The following is a 17221-nucleotide window of genomic DNA, read 5'->3' as shown; positions in this document are numbered from 1 at the left end:
GACATGCCAAGATAGTAGCTAACCCTTGTTATTAAAACCCCATTATCCAGCAAACAAACACTGTGAGAATGACAACTGTATCCACTTAGCGGACACCTCCTGGCCTGCAGGGCCGTGGACTCCAAGCTTTACGTGCTCTTCTCAGTGACCTAGAAGGAGGACATTATTACCCTCATTTTACAGATGAGGCCACTGTGACACATGCAAGTTAGGGCACTGGCCTAAAGTAAATCTGCTAACGAGTGATTGGAGCAGAACTGAATCCAGGGCTATCCTGTCTTGATGATGTCCATTGTGGTAAATGGAAAAGTGCTAACACAGGGCAGGCCTGCCAGCTGCTTCCCATGGACAACAAAGGATGGACCGTGCCAGCCTTCTTCCTCACACTGGGGTCTTTGATTTCTTTGGTGCCTGTCTACTTCCAGGGCAGTCATGACTCACCCAGGTCAAAGCTTTTAGTGTTTTTTGTTGTTTTTGTTTTGTTTTGTTTTGATTTTCAATTTCAAAATTTACTATCAAACGGCAGTACCCAAGACAATGTGGAACTAGCATAAGTAAAAACATATAGACCAATGGAACAGGATTAATAGTTCAGAAGTAAACCCTCACACTTATGGCCAATTGATTTTCAACCGGTGTTAAATCTTGCTGTTTTTCTTCTTCTTCTTTTTCTTTTTTTTTTTTTAACTTTGTACAGTGCTACAGTTTATTTTCAATCATATTCTTGTTGCTGATGTTGAAGACTCACCGCTGAATTCCTCTCATGTCCTCCAGTTTTCTTAATTGATTTTTTATCTGGGATAAAGACCTGTTAGTAGTCTGGTGAAGCCTGTGAACCCTTAGAATGTTGGGGGGTTTTTTAAGTTTATTGGAGTATAGCTGATTTACAGTGTTGTGTTAGTTTCAGGAGTACAGCAAAGTGATTCAGTTATACATATACATATATTCATTCTTTTTTAGATTCTTTTCTCATATAGGTTATCACAGAATATTGGGTAGAGTTCCCTGTGCTATACAGTAGGTCCTTGTTGGTTATCTATCTTAAATATAGTTCAAAGCTTTTAGTTTTTTTTAAATCCTTTCTGTTCTAGATAATCCCTCTGACACACATCTGCTTTTTAAATAAAATGTCTAGGATTTCTTATACCTTTAATAGAACTACCTGTAACGATTTGTATCCTCTTAATGAATTAAATCATTGAAAGCCCATAAAAGATTCTGTGTACTGTCATTTTGTTTTAATCTGTAAATATGTAGGGAGCCATATTGTTTTCATTTTCAAGAAGCAAAGGACATTTACTAATAATGACATAGCTTCAATACAGATTTCTAAAAATTGTTTCTGAAGAGTATTTGGCCATATGCATGATTATTTTTTTAAGCATGCTACGCTGGGTGAACAAGCCATGTCAAGAGTAATTCTTTTCTAAATCCAGTGTGTTTAGTCATGTATCACTGGATCAAAGAGCAGACAAATGCATCTGCTTTCACAGTCAGTTTGGGAGTTGACCAAGTGAGCTTGATGGTGGTCCCCAATTTTAATTCTCATTTTGGCATTCCTCAGAAGAGATCCCAAGTATTCATCTGACGTATTTCCCCGTTCCAGTACTTTATATACAGCTGCATCCTGGGATTGATATCCTGTTCGGTTTTCCTGCGCGTGAATTATGAGCTAAAGATGCTGATCATGATGGTGGCGTTGGTGGGCTACAACATCATCTTTCTCCACACTCACGCCCACCTCCTGGATGACTACAGCCAGGTCTTATTTGAGAGGTAACCTGCTTCCTCTTCCTTCTATTTAGTTCTTTCATGGGATGTTGGTAACACAAGTATGCGTGGAGTAACACAAGTATGCAAATTAGCAATAACACTGTCATTGGGAATCACTGTGTGAGTGTTTCTTTGAAGTGATGATTCGGGAAGAGAATGTGTGTTTTTTATTACAGATTACACAGAATAGGTATTATCACACATGATCAGCAGATATGAAATGGTTTAGAGAGAGGATTTGTGTTATACTCTGTACTATATTGATAAGAATAATCTTTTCTTTCACATTCAGCTTTATTGATATTTTGGACTGAAGGATTTTCAGGGCGTTGTCCTGTGCATTAAAGGTTATTGAGCAGCATCCCTGGCCTCTACCACTAGATGCCACAAAATCCACCACCCCCCAAGTCATGACAATTGAAAATGCCTCCGGACATTGAGGAATGTGCCCTGCAGGGCAGTGCGGCCCCCAGGTCAGAACAACTGAATCCATATACACAAAAGTACAGGGACAGTGAGTGGTTCCATTCACAAGTTATAGTGAATGGAACTATAACTTGTTGGAGATAAGATAAAATTTCTTATTGGAGATTTCCTAAAACATCCTGGTGTGGAGGGAATCCTATTGGTTGTGTTTACTCTGCCAGCCTTAGGACTAGATGCTTCAAGAATGATCCTCCCAGGTCCACTCCCTTGGACTTATGAAATGTTTCCTGTTATCAAATTACTTCTATAAGCTAATCATAAATATTTATTCCCTGCTTGAAAAAGAAGTTTTCATCATGATATTCTCCATCTCACATCTTAACAGCAAAAACACATTTTTGTATCAAGTGTTAGGTTTATTTCTGGACACACCAGACTTCAAGTTTTTCTATGAGTGCTTTGCATAATCCCCCATAATATTTCTATATTTCTTTTAACATAAAATAAATGCCTTAAATACTTGCATAGATTTGTTGCTCCGGAAAGATGGTTTGTGTTGACAGCTTATGACTGCTTGACCAATAGAAGTTCAGTGTCAGGAACGTGGGCACCTCACTGTGTAAACGATTCTTCCCAATAAGAATGCTTTTAGAAACACAACCGCACCGCATTCTCTTCACCAAATTTAATTTTCGTCATCCTCCACGCCATGAAACCCTAACAATCTGTAGTCAGGCTGAGGATAGTGGAGTTGCAAAAGTACATAATTGTATTAAGGAAATTATATGATTCCTTAGCCAAGAGGAAAATGAAATCGAAGTTAATTTTCCAATAAATTCTCAAAATTGCCAACCAAATACACTTTAACATTTCCCTACCATATCCAGAGAGAACGTATCGAATCCCTAAGTAAATGTAGCATCACCGATTTGGACACACAGCTGAGAACACTACTCAATTTCCCTTTATTAAATCTAAAGCTCTTGCATACGGTACACATCCGAAGCAAAAGTAGAAATTAGATTAACAAGTTTCTGATGGGGAGGGAATTACTTTGTGGATCTGAGGGAGACAGGCCACCTCTTATTTGAACCCCAGCAGCAGGGAAGTAGCTATTTGGTTAAAGAAAAGGAGTTTTACTTTCAGAGCCCTTTTGTTTCATTCAGGGTCTTTTGTGTGTGTTCTCTTGGCTTTGTCTTTATAATCACCTTAAAGCTAGGTAAGGCTGACGTGACAAGCCTCAGGCACCTGCCTTCACTGCCAGTGGTAAGCCAGCATCCTCTCTAGGATGGGTGCAACCGCCGTACTATGTTTAAGCCCTGCAAACTTCTGCAGAAATATTAACATGAATTAACTTCCTTATGTACTGAAGTGTAAATTCAGTGAACTTTAATCTTAAGGGTGAAGTCTTAACTCTCCCCTAATTAAGAAACTTTTGCATATATTGACCTGCTATACATACTTCTAGTTTTTTGTTCTTAAAGAGATAGCATTATGTCCTTCAAATATTATTAATGACTCCTTGACTAATCACAGAAAGAATAAGCAACGCCTTTGGTTACCTTCCTTATCATTCTATCTATTTCCCATTTCATTATTAATAGAACAGTTCCCAGAATATGAGCAGAAAAAAAGGAAAGGAAATTAAACATAATTATAGGACTTTTACAAAGGAGTTTGACTAAGGTTTCTGCATGAGCTGCCACAATACTCCCGGAAGCATTCCTCTGCCAGAAGATGAATATTACTGACATAATAGCATAATAATAATAGCATAAAACATAATAATAGCATAAAACATTAACAAGTGTTCTCTAATAGCAGTTTAAAATGAACCCCAAATGAGAGACCTTTGAGTGGCAGCTTGGAATCCCCTCTGATTTCCCCAACCTCGGTGTGTGTATGATTTAACCATGTGACTCGTGCCAGTGCTAAAACCCATTGATGTCAATGTTTCCTTTCCCTTTTCTGAGATTCAAGATATTCCACCATGAAAGAACTGATAAAGGTTTCTTCCTCCTCTATCTGGTTTGTTATTGCTGACACAACCCTTTCAGATATGAAACTAGGATCCTTAAAAAAAAAAAAAAAAAAAAAAAAACTAGTCTGAGATGTTGCTTTGACAATGTACATCCCTCCCTCCCAAAGCCATAGATGCCCTTCAAGGAAAATGCTGGCTTAACCCAAGGCCAGGCAGCACCTCCTTTCCTGATCGAGTTGGTCTGTGCCATCAAAGTCACATGCTTGGTGCCATCCTTTTTCTGACCTGTTTTTGGTCACTGTTGATGCCGAAAACTCGGCCTCTGTGCACCGGTGTCAAATCAAATCTCGGGGACAGAGTTTTAAGTGAAGTAGAAAAGAATAGCTTTATCGCTTTGCCAGGCAGAGGGGGACACACCGGCCTCCTGTGAGTCCCAACCGGGGATGATTTGGGGAGGAGTCTTATAGCAATAGTTCAAGGGCTGGGTTACTAATAAGGATCAGGGGTGTGCAGGGTCTACAGTCCTTCTTTGATCTGCTCTCAGGTGGTCTCCTCCCTTGTCTCTGCATCCCCTCCCTTCCTGGATTAGCAACCGTTCGAATCTGCCCTTTGGAACCCAGGGAAGTTCATAGAGGCTGGAGTCTATTCCCTACAAACAAGAAATGGAGGACAAAGAAAAGCTTCCATGCCCAGGAGCCCCACAGGGTCCTGCTCGGTTTCAGCATCTCTCTTTACAGGGCACTGCTGGGCCATCTTCTGAATACACAGTTTGGACTGTGTTGTTGTCCTATATGTGAGTTCACCATGTTTCAGGGGGCTTTTCCAAGCCAAATTTGACATTGATCACGGACAAGCCAACAGGGAGTTTTTTGCCAGCAGGGTCAGCAAAGAAAACAAAAGTATGCACTAGAAAAACTCCAGATCAATGGATAATTCAGAAAAGGCTACCAAAGATAACCTGTAAGATTCATGAGTGCGGAAAGCCAACTTTACAGGAGAAAAAAAAAGTCTACTTGAGAGGGTGTGCCATTAAAAATCCATACGAATGGAGGACAGCAAGGTCCCAGTACTTCACCTGCCATCATGTGATTGTGATCTATCACCTCTTGGTGAAGAAAGCTCAGAAGTTCCTGATATTTAGGAGGTCCAGGAAAATCCATGTCCTAATCCTTTGGCATTTACAACAGTCTTCCATATCATCTGTGAGTACAAGATGCTTTGCTGAATCAATCAATCAACAATCCTGATTCCGGTCCATGACACCATCTCCCAAAGCCCTCAGCCAGCACCACTGAGGATGTTTTACAGGTGATGGTGACGGTGATCGTGATAAACCACTGATATTGTTGGAAGCTGCTTTTGTTTCAAGGACACGTTCCCTTCCCTTGGCAAAGGCTCATTACAGAGTCTGCAAGATGTTGTCAGATCTTTCCTGTGTGTTTTATCCTTGCAGAACTGAAGAGTATCAAAGGATAAATATTATCATTTCATGCGGACCCAGCCGTTATGTTAATTCACCTGAAAGCTAGAAATATGCTTTCTATTCTGAAGATGTGTGGAGGATGGAGAGCTTGAACAGAGGGGTTAACCAGGGGTCCAGCACATTAACCAGCTCTGTGTGGGCACTTAGCCTAATAAAATAAATACTTTGTGGGCAGCATATAAAGTATATAAGTAAGCAGCAGTTATATCGAGTACCCAGCATCATTCAGAAGCTCTGAATTATTGCTGGTAGAAATGTCTGCATAATTTTAACTTCCTGACCTTAGCAACAGCTCCATACCAAGGACAGCCATGGAGATGCTCCATAGCAATGGAGCCATGAGTCAAGCATCTTCAACATGGTTCTGCATTCTGTGTTTTTTCTGTGTCTCATGGAAAACCCAATGGCTAGAATTCGGCATATTGTAACATTTTGACAGTGTCCCAACTAGGGATCAACTGATGATGAGCTCACTGAAAGCCTGGAGGAAGAACTGCAGCATTAATCATGCTCAGGAAGAAGGCAGGAGCAGTGTGCATCCACCTCTGGGAGAGAAGGTCCAGAGGTATTCCAAACACCTGACATTTCTTTAAAGTCTCCTCTTTTAAATGAAAACCGTATTCCAAATCTGTACTCAAACCCATAATATATCCAAGTTCATACTGAAAAGATTTTAAATTACTTTCAAATTTAATATCTCAGTTTCTCTTCCCCTTCCTAATTCCCCTCCTCCCCCGCCAGTGCCATCTCCAGAAAGTATGGAATACACACGTTTGTTTCTCTGTAGCTGACACCACTAGTAGCAGAGCTGGGAGGTACAGTAAGGAGGTCAGTAATCTGAATTGCTTAAGTTAACAAGACCAACAAAAAAAAGGTGTCCTAGCGCTGCTCGAATTCTACCAATCTTTCTTTTCTTCTATAAAAAGCAACCATTAGTGAGCTCCTTTGTTATCTAACCTAAAAAAGAAAATGCCCTGTGATTTGGACCCACTTGTAGGAAGATACTCAATTTTTAGGCTGTTTTTTTGTTTTGTTTGATTTTAGAAAGAGGGGAAGAAGGAGACTTCAGAGGGCCTGGGCCCCCAGACTAGATAGGATACGTACTTCTTATCATCAGCTCTCCAATGTATGAGGCTAAAGCCCAGTGCACAGACCCATGATATCAGATGCACCAACTGCTTCCCATTTAAAATCACTCTTCTCCAAAGGATGAAACCATGACTGCATTAATCAGGGTGCATCTTTTCTCCATAGCAAAAGGCCAGCACTACCTCTCCAGCCCCACTTTTATCATTTCTCCTGACCTGCAACTGCCTCCAGGGCTCTTTCTTAAGTATGAGCTTATCCCTTATTATGTTAGTCGTTTGCAGTCCCAGAATTTGTTTGCAGTCCTCAGCATTTGTGAATAACTCGGAAAAAGCATGAGACTTTGATCCATCTGTCCTTGGATGACACTGGGTCACCTTCTTTGGAAGATTGCAGAGGATTTCAGTGCATCTGTGTCCAGCCAGAGGAGGAAACGTGTCTATAAATGAAATCCCTTAGATTTCAAACCAACAGTTATTTGTCCACTCATTCCTTTGTCTTCACAGCACAGTTTTATTGAATACCCTGTATATTCCAGGCCTGATTGCTGGAGTCCAAGCACATAGAGATGAATAAAATATAGTCTGTGCTCTCAAGAATTTACAAAATCTCTCTATTAGAAAATTGTGTCTCACCAGAAGCCCAGAAGGAGACTTGTAGGTTAAGTTCATATAGCCTACCTAGGGAATGAGTGAACCTATTGGCTGGAAGCTGGTTAAGTGACCCAGAGTTGACTGTGATATTGGAAAGACCTTGAAGAACTGTAGAGATCCAAAAAGATAGGGGAGGAGTATTGTCAACAACATGGCAGAATAAGACATCCCTTTTGTTTGTCCCCAACAATAATTTGTAATCTATCCTTGGAGAAAAGTGCCTTTGTAGGAGCTGTGGGACCCAGCACCATATAGGATCCAGCAGGAGTCTCGTCCACCCATGTGTTGGGCAGTATGCATACAGAACTTGATCCTGGCTGTGGACCCAGCAGTGACATGTAATCCAGCTTCAGCAGCTCTTGACCATGGAGCCCCCTGGAAAACAGTCTTAGCCAGTGACCCATGGAAGAGAGAGACTTTGCAGAAGTCCAGGTTTTCAGAGGAGAAATTCTAGCACACCATTGGAGGAAAAAACATGAGTTTGGACACGCTGAAGTGGGTAAGAGACACAGTCTGACTCTGTCCACACCACCCTTCCCCCAAGATGGCACAGCTTAAGTCCAGGAGAGATGTTCTCACTCTATGACTTCTCCTGTAAGCACCTGGCTTCCCAGTTGTGCAGTATGCTACCAAGCTGGGAGAGGAGCAGATAGGGCTCTCAGAGGGCTTTAAGAGAACACAGATACTACTAACTGCATTACTGCCTTTGTCAGGAAGCCCACCCACAAGCCGCTGGGAACACTTCACCCACAGATCTCCCCAGCTGGCTCACGGGCACCCTCATTGTTCCACATGCCTCATGCACACCCCTACCCTGTGGCCAGCTCCCTGTGCATATTCCCTCCCAATGGCAGCATCGAGAGGGAGCTTGGACCAACAGATAGTGGGCATGCACAGAAAGCTGACTGAAATCTGAGGGCCAGAGAGAGACCACAAACTTGAGCTTTAGCAAGTTTTGTTTGGGAAAACAAAAGGAAGACTGTCAGCAGTCGGTCTGGTGCATTGCAGGATGGAGAGGAGGCATACAAGCTTAGAATTCTGCCACAAGAGGGAGCAAGAAAGGTGGAGAGATGTATCCACAGAAGGTCCAGAAAGCCCCAGAAGCACTAGCAGGGCTGGAGGAAGATATTTATGCCCTGCAGACAGTTAGTAAAGGGTGCAGGAAGTGAGTGCTATTTCACATATGAAGACAGCAATGCAAAACTTTAAGGAACATGAAATCAAGGAAGAAAGGAACAAAGGAAATAAAAAAACAGCTAGAAAGCAATTCATTATTAAGCCCTTACCTATCAATTTTACTCTAAGTGTAAATTCATTGAATTGTCCATTTAAAAAGCATAGAGTGGCTATACAGATTAAAAAAACAAGATCCAACTATATGCTGCCTACAAGGAACTCACCTCAGCTTTAAGGACACACATAGGATTGAAGTAAAGGAATGGAAAAAGATATTCCATGCCAGTGGAAACAAAAAGAGAGTAGGGGTAGGCTATACTTACATCCGATAAATACACTTTCATCCAAAAACAATAACAAAAAACAATGAAAGTCATTATGTATTGACAAAGGGGTCAATTCATCTAGAAGATATAAAAATCATAAATATATATGCATCCAACATCAGATCACCTAAATAAATTAAGCGAATACTAGTAGATATGATAGGAAAAATAGATGACAATGGAATAATAGTAGAGAACATCAATACATCACATTCAACAATAGATCATCCAGACAGAAAGTCAAATAAGAAACATTGGACTTGAACTAAACTTTAGGTCAAATGGACCTAACAGACATATATGGAACACTCCATCTAACAGCAACAGAATACATTCTTCACAAGCACACATGGAACATTCCAGAATAGATCATATGTTAGGTCATAAAACATGTCTTAGCAAAATTAAGGTTGAAATTATACCATATATCTTTTCCAATCACAATGGTATGAAACTAGAAATCAGTAGCAGTAGGAAAACTGGGAATTTCACAAATATATAGAAATTAAACCATGTTCTCCTAAAAAATCAATGGTCAAAGAAGAATACAAAAGGAAAAACAAAATATAACTTGAAATGAATGAAAATGGGAAAACATGGTACCAGAACCTATAGTATGCTGCAAAAGCAGTTTTTAAAGGGAAGTTTATAATTACAAATGCCTATATTAAGAAAAAGAAAGATCTCAAATAAAAACCCTAACATTACACCTCAAAGAAATAGAAAAAGAACAAACTAAGCCCAAAGTTAGCAGAAGGAAGGAAATAACAAAGATCAGAGCAGAAATTAATGAAATACAAACTAAGAAGACAATAGAAAAGATCAGTGAAGCTAAGAGCTGCTTTTTGAAAAGATAAACAAAATAAACAAACCTTTAGGTAGACTAGCCCTAGGGAAAAAAGAGAGATGAGTGGAATAAATAAAATTAGAAATGAAATAGAAGACATTACAGTTGATACTACCCAAATACAAAGGATCATAAGAGACTACTATGAAAATTATACACCAACAAATTGGACAATAGAGAAGAAATGGATAAATTCTTGGAAACATACAACCTACCAAGACTGAATGATGAAGAAATAGAAAGTCCTAACAGACCAATAATGAGGAAGGAGATTGAATTAGTAATCAAAATATCCAACAAAGAGAAGCTCAGGACCAGGTGATTTCACTAGTGAATTCTATCAAACATTTAAAGAAAAATTAATCCCAATATTTCTCAAACTTTTCCCAAAATTGAAGAGGAGGGAACACTTCCAAACTCACTTTATGAGGCCAGCATTACCCTGATATCAAAGCCTGATAGGGACACTAAAAGAAAAAAACAACAAACAACAACAACAAAAAAAAACAGAGACTAATATTCCTGATAAATATAGATGCAAAAATTCTGAACAAAATATTAGCAAGCCAAATTGAACAGCATATTAAAAGGATCATGCACCATGATCAAACAAGATCTATCCCTGAGATACAAGGATGTTCAACACATGTGAACTAATAAGTGTGATACACCACATTAATAGAATGAAAGATAAAAATCATATGATCTCTTATCTCAATAAATGCAGGAAAAGCATTTGATGAAATACATCTTCTCATGATAAAAACTTTCAACAAATTGAGTATAGAAGGAACACACCTCGGCATGATAAAGTTGGCATATAACAAGTGCATAGCTAATATCATGCTCAATGATAAAAGGCTGAAAGCTTTTCCTCTAAAACCAAGACAAGAAAAGGGTGCCTCTCTTGCCACTTTTATTCAACATAGTACTGAAAATCTTACCCAGAGAAATCAGGCAAGAAAAAGAAATGAAAGGCATACAATTAGAAGGAAGATGAAAACTTGTCTTTGTTTGCAGATGATATAATCTTATACATAGAGAACCCTAAAGGCTCCACCAAAAAAAAAAAAAAATTGCTAGAACTAATCAAAAAATTCAATTAAGTCACAGCATACAGAATCAACATACAGAAATCAGTTGTGTTTCTATACACTAACAATGAATTATCTGATAAAGAAATAAAAAAAAACAATCCCATTCACAGTGGCATCAAAAATAAGAAAATATTTAGGAATAAATTACACCAAGGAGGTGAAAGATCTGTACACTGAAAACCATAAGACTTTGATGAAAGTAACTGAAGAAGACACAAGCAAATGGAAAGAAATCCCATGTTCATGGATCAGAAGAATATTGTTAAAATGTTCATACTACCTAAAGCCATCTATAGATTCAATGCAATTCCCATCAAAATTCCATTAGCAGTTTTCACAGAAATAGAACAAACAATTCTAAAATTTGTATAGAACCACAAAAGACCCTGAATAACCAAAGTAATCCTGAGAAAGAAGCATAAAGTTGGAGGCATCACACTCCTGATTTCAAACTACACTGCAGAGCTACAGTAATTAAAACCATATGCTACTGGCAAAAAAATCGACACATAGACCAGTGGAATGGGATACAGAGCCTAGGTAACCCCCTGCATATGTGGTAAACTAATATTTGACAAGGGAGCCAATAATACTCAGTAAGTAAAAGATAGTCTCTTCAATAAATGGTATTGGGAAAATTAAATACCACATGCAGAAGAATGAGATTGGACCCCTATGTTACGCCACTAACAAACATTAATTTGAAATGGATAAAAGACCTGAAACCTTAAAACAAACATAGGGGAAAAAACTCCTTGACATTGACCTTAGCAATGATTTTTTTGGATATGTCACCAAAAGTACAAACAACAAAAGCAAAAATAAGTGAGTGGAACTACGTCAAGCTAAAAAAACTTCTGAATGGCAAGAGAAACCATCAACAAAATGAAAAAGCAACCTACAGAATGGGAGAAACTACTTGCCAATAATATATCTGATAATGGGCTAATATCCAAAATACATAAAGAACTCATACAACTCAACATAAAAAAAATCAATTTAAAAGTAGGCAGAGGAACTGAATAGACATTTTCCAAAGAAGACATACAAATGGTCAACAGGGCATGAAAAAATGTTCAATATTATTAACAATTGGGGAAGTGTGTATCAAGACCACAATAAAATGTTGCACCCTCCTTAGAATGGCTATCATCAAAAAGACAAGAGATGACTAGTTTTGGCAAGGATGTGGAGAAAAAGGAATAACGGGATATTATTTTCTCAGCCATGAGAAAAAAGGAAATCCTGCCACTTGCAACAACATGAATGGACCCTGAGGGCATCATGCTGAGTGAAATAAGCCAGCCAGAGACAGACAAATACTGTATGATGTCACTTATATGTGAAATCTAAAAAAGATGAACTCACAGAAACAGAGAGTAGAACGGTGGTTACCCAGGGCTGGGGAAAGGTGGGAGAAGTGGGGAGATGTTGGTCAAAAGGCACAAGCTTCCTGTTATAAGATGAAAATGTTCTGGGGATCTAAGGTACAACATAGTGATTATAGCTAACAATACTGTATTACATACTTGAAAGTTGCTAAAAGAGTAGATCTTAAATGTTCTCACCACAAAAAGGAGATGGTAATTATGTGACGTGATGAGGATGTTAGCTAATGCTATAGTGATAATCATTTCCCAATATATAAGTGTATCAAATCAACACACTGTACACCTTTAACTTATACAGTTTATAAGTCAATTATGTCTAAATAGAACTGGAAAGAAAATAACTGAAAAATATGTCAAAAGACACAAACACAAACTGTCTGCAGAGGTCATTCCCACCCCGACTCAGTTGGTCAAGAAAACTTATTAATGATGCATCTCCAATCATCAGAAAGGAATGGTGTATTTTTTAAACGACTGAGCTGTTTTAGAACTCTCCTGTCTGACTACAGCTCTGGTGGTCATTGCAAACCACCAGATCAGCCATCAGAAAATAGGTATTTTTGATGGCTGCTGAGTCTGAGCAGTGGAATACAGGAATTTTGGCTGAGCTGTTATCCTCACGCTTCATCACCAGCCAGCATCACCTGGCCAGGACCCAGCCACTGCACTGGTGACATGGAGGGGAGGAGAGCTTGGAAGCAGAGGTCAGCAGGATGCTGTATGCCACTCAACTGAAAGGCCAGGAGGGAATATCAGGAAAGTGGTACTAAGACATGCATCTCAGCAATTCCTTGCCCTTTCTCCAGCCAGACTTAAAGAAAGATTTCCCGACAGGGCAGTTGGCTGTCTTTATTTTGCCCTTTGCATTTTAACCCCAGCATTTCCTTTCTGGGGTATTTTTGTTTCGTCTTCTGACATTGTAGTTGAGGTCTTGGTCCTGTGCTGAGCAAGGTACAGCAGATTCATCTAGCAGCCACATCAAGTTGGCCAAAACTTGAGCTTTTTGCATCGCTTGACATTGAAGATGGCTGAGGATTCAGAGATTCCTTGTCGGCAAAGCCAGGCATTTCCTAACTTACTCAGAGGGACAGCCAGAAGTAAACAGATTCCTCAGCGGCAGAGCAACAGGGTCTCACATTAAGAGGGTGGGCAGTAGCCATTGTCTCTTTGTGGGACTTTTCTTTATGAAACGTGGGCCTCAGGGGGTCAGGGTCCCAGAGGTCAAACTACTTTTGATCCCAGTGAATGACCTGGGAAGATCTGATTTTACTCAGTTCGTATATTGTTACCAACACAACAGAAACTATGTTTCTTTAGGTACTTTTCTTCTTAGTAAATAGAGGCTTATGTCACCTAGAAAATAGAATGTTTTGAAATGTAATTATGTTTGTGTATACATGCCTGGACTGCATCCTCTCCTGAAAGCAATGAAAATGTCATTTTTATGTCACGGAGCTGTTAGCCTTTAGGTTAGAGACTGGTTCACCAGTCAATTCCATATCCTTTGCCCAATTTGTTAGGTTTCTTCGTTCTCTTGGACTCTGGAAACTTGAGGGCCAGAATGATTGCTCCATTAACAGCCTCAGGGTGAGGGTCAGCTGTAAATTTTTAGTGTGTGGCTACAGGCACATTTGGGTGTCTGTGTCTCCAGAACCCATTTTTTGTTTTGTTTTTTGTTTTGTTTTTTCAGTATGCGGGCCTCTCACTGTTGTGGCCTCTCCCGCTGCGGAGCACAGGCTCTGGATGCGCAGGCTCAGCAGCCATGGCTCACAGGCCCAGCCGCTCTGCAGCATGTGGGATCTTCCCGGACCGGGGCACAAACCCGTGTCCCCTGCATTGGCAGGTGAACTCTCAACCACTGCGCCACCAGGGAAGCCCGCAGAACCCATTTTTAAGTATGAAAAATAGCCTATCTGGTCATATTTTGGCTAAAACTGTCAAGTTAAAAATCATAGAGTTAGAAACCTTCTCAGTGATATTAGTTCTGTCTTCTGTACTTCATAACAGAGTGATAGCACAGCCCTAACATGTGAAAGTCCAAAGTGGATTTCATCCCTAAAACTTAAAGGGAAGGGAGAGAGAGAGAGACCTCAGACTAAGTTGCTGTCATTTTTATATAAATGGCCCATACAATTGTTGATGTGTCAGTTGTGTCACTTAAAAAAAGACATGCTGAGGTCCTAAGCCCCAGTAGCTGAGAATGTGACCTTATTTGGAAATAGGGTCATTGCACGTGTAATTAGTTAAGATCAAGCCCTGCTGGAGTGGGGTGGGCCCTGATCCAACATGACTGGTGTCCTTGTAAGAAGATGGCCATGTGGAGACAGAGACATGTGGGGGGAGGTGAGCGGGCACCACGTGATGATGAAGACAGACATTGGAGTCATACAGTGGCCAGCCGACCACCAAAGCCAGGACGGGGCAAGGAAGGATTTCTCTGCAGGTTTCAGAGGGAGCACAGCCCTGCCGGCACCTTGATTTCAGACTTCTGGCCTCCTGAACTATGAGATGATGAATTTATGTTGTTTTAAGCTACCCAGTTTGTGGCACTTTGTTTCAGAAGTCCTGGGAGTTAAGAGTTTGGAATTAGCAGATGCAAACTACTGTATATAAAATAAACAAGGTCCTACTATATAGCAAAGTATCTTGTATAACATATAATGGAAAAGATTGAGAAAGAATATGTATATATATGTATAACTGAATCATTTTACTGTGCACCTGAAACCAACACAGCATTGCAAATCAACTACACTTCAAAAAAAAAAAAAGAAAGAAAGAAAAAGAAAGAAAAGTCCTGGGAAACTGAAATGATCAACACAACTGACTAGACTCTGCCAGAAGACATCTTGGAATTTTATTCTCTCTGTCCCCGTGTCCCCTCCATACTACCCACTCCTTTTCCTCCCAGCCTCTCTTGCATACACACAAAGAGCAAGGAACCCAGGAATGGATCTGTGGATGGAGAAATTCATCCTTCAAGCTTCAGGAGCCCATCAGCCGTGGCCTGTGAGGGGCTCACGTGGGAGAGATGGACTCCAATTGGAATCAGCAGTCCTTTGGGTCTGGATGAATAAAAGAAGTTTTTGAGAAATCTAAATGAAAGCAAAGACAGCAGGTTATGGTTCTCCCTAGTTGACGGAGAACATCAGAAGGAAAAAAGGCATCTGTGGAGTGGTACCTAAGTCTATCCTACAGGCTGTGTTGTGCGTCATTATTTCTGAGGTCCATTTAGTTCTGTACTTTGCAGTGCACTGCCCGGTCCAGCAATGAGAGCCGTTCCTAGTCTTGCTTCCCCCAAGTCCCCACCTCTACCCACCACTCTTCCTCACTAAGGCTCAAGAACTGGGAGATAGGTAGAGGTCATTTCCACCCCTAAACCTATGTTTAAATGCATTAGCATGAGGAGTCCCAGAAAAGGATTTTTCCCTCTATGTTTCTTGCATGTATTTTCTGTGTGATTATCTGAAAACCCAGCCAGCCCCTGAACTGCATAAAGAGGGTCTTACCTCCCACTCTCCATCAGTGAGAGGGACGGGAGATGGCTTTGTATATTTGGGGCATCTGGTCCCTTACCTGGGGATGCACGTGGGACCTGAGTTCTGATTGGTTGCATTGATGAAGCTACTGTAAGCTCCTGACCTTGGAGTTAACATTTTACTCTCAGTTTAGGTTTATAGGGTGATGGGTAAAAGGGAGGGATGTCATAGAAGTTTTCTAGGATTCCTGGAATGGTAAAGTAATAGGATGTTCACGAAGCAACATGAAAATTAAAAACAGCCTGCACCAGCTTCTTATGCGTTGTTGTCTATGTTGTACCACTTTTTTTTTTTTTTTTTTTTTTTAGCCATGCCGTGCAGCTTGTGAGACCTTAGTTCCCCAACCAAGGATCAAATCCGGGCCCTGGCAGGGAAGGCTTGGAGTCTTAACCACTGGACTGCCAGAGATTCCCTGTACCAGTTTTATTAACTGGTCAATATCCTGTCAGTGTAGTCAGTATGGGGGGAAATGAGTTTAAAAGTAACTGGGGACTTCCCCGGAGGTCCAGTGGTTAAGACTCCGTGCTTCCACTGCAGGGGGCATGGGTTCAATCCCTAGTCAGGGAACTAAGATCCTACATGCCGCACATGGTGTGGCCAAAAAAAATCCCTAAAAGTCACTGGAGTTTTCACTGCTTATAAACATCTGCTCCCTGCAGTAACTTCAACTGTGCTATTAGACACAGCTACCATGGGCTCAAAAAGGAACTTCATTTCTTAAAATCACTACTACTGAGACAGGAAAGTGACACTTGTCAGCTCACTTCATTCCCAGAGAGAAACTGGTAACCTCCTTGTGGCTGTTGAGCTCAGATATTTTCCAGCCACGGTTGGCTTGGTAGGAGGAAAGAGCCCTGAGCACAAGCTTAGCCTTTCCGTAGAGTTCTCTGAGGTCCTAAGCCCTTCAGCCACTGGGACTGGAGATTCTGTCTCCTCATTTCTGCAGGAATCTGCCTTTCTTTTGCACATGGATCTGTCTTTCTGTTACTGAAATCCACCAACCTGCATTTTCTTATCTTTTTCTCTAGCTTCCTCCCTCCATCCTCTTGTTTATCACTGTGTAGTTAATACTAAAAAATATGGGTACCATTTATGAAGTGCTTCCTGTATGTCAGGCTCTATGCCAGGTACATAAATATTTGACCTAGTGACTGAGACAGCCAGTGAGATGGGCACTGGTACCCCCTCTGGGTGAAGGGGAGAGTGAGGTTTGGAGGGGTTTATCCCAGGTCCCAAGCTCACCAGAGCAGGGCAGTCATGATTCCAACCGGGGTTATTTACTTCAAAGCCCACCTGCGCTCTTTAGTTTTTTTTTTTTTTTGCGGTACGCGGGCCTCTAACTGTTGTGGCCTCTCCCGTTGCGGAGCACAGGCCCCGGACGTGCAGGCTCAGCGGCCATAGCTCACGGGCCCAGCCGCTCCGCGGCATGTGGGATCTTCCCGG

General features: G+C 40.8%; 1 protein-coding gene across 1 annotated transcript in view; it reads left to right on the top strand.

Annotated features, from left to right (window-relative positions):
• Nucleotides 1-17221, top strand: part of ADCY2 (adenylate cyclase 2) — a gene marked incomplete at its 5' end in the record, with an annotated part of 450707 nt that overhangs the window by 393398 nt on the left and 40088 nt on the right. Inside the window, one exon of the mRNA XM_079704024.1 lies at nt 1607-1776. Within this exon, the coding sequence (XP_079560150.1) occupies nt 1607-1776 (170 nt within the window). The remainder of the gene's footprint in view (nt 1-1606; nt 1777-17221) is intronic.

This window comes from Hyperoodon ampullatus, assembly GCF_949752795.1.
Source record: "Hyperoodon ampullatus genome assembly, chromosome: 4".
Lineage (NCBI taxonomy): Eukaryota > Metazoa > Chordata > Mammalia > Artiodactyla > Ziphiidae > Hyperoodon > Hyperoodon ampullatus.
The sequence above is the reverse complement of the archived record's forward strand: the minus strand, read 5'-3'. Positions and strand labels throughout refer to the sequence as shown.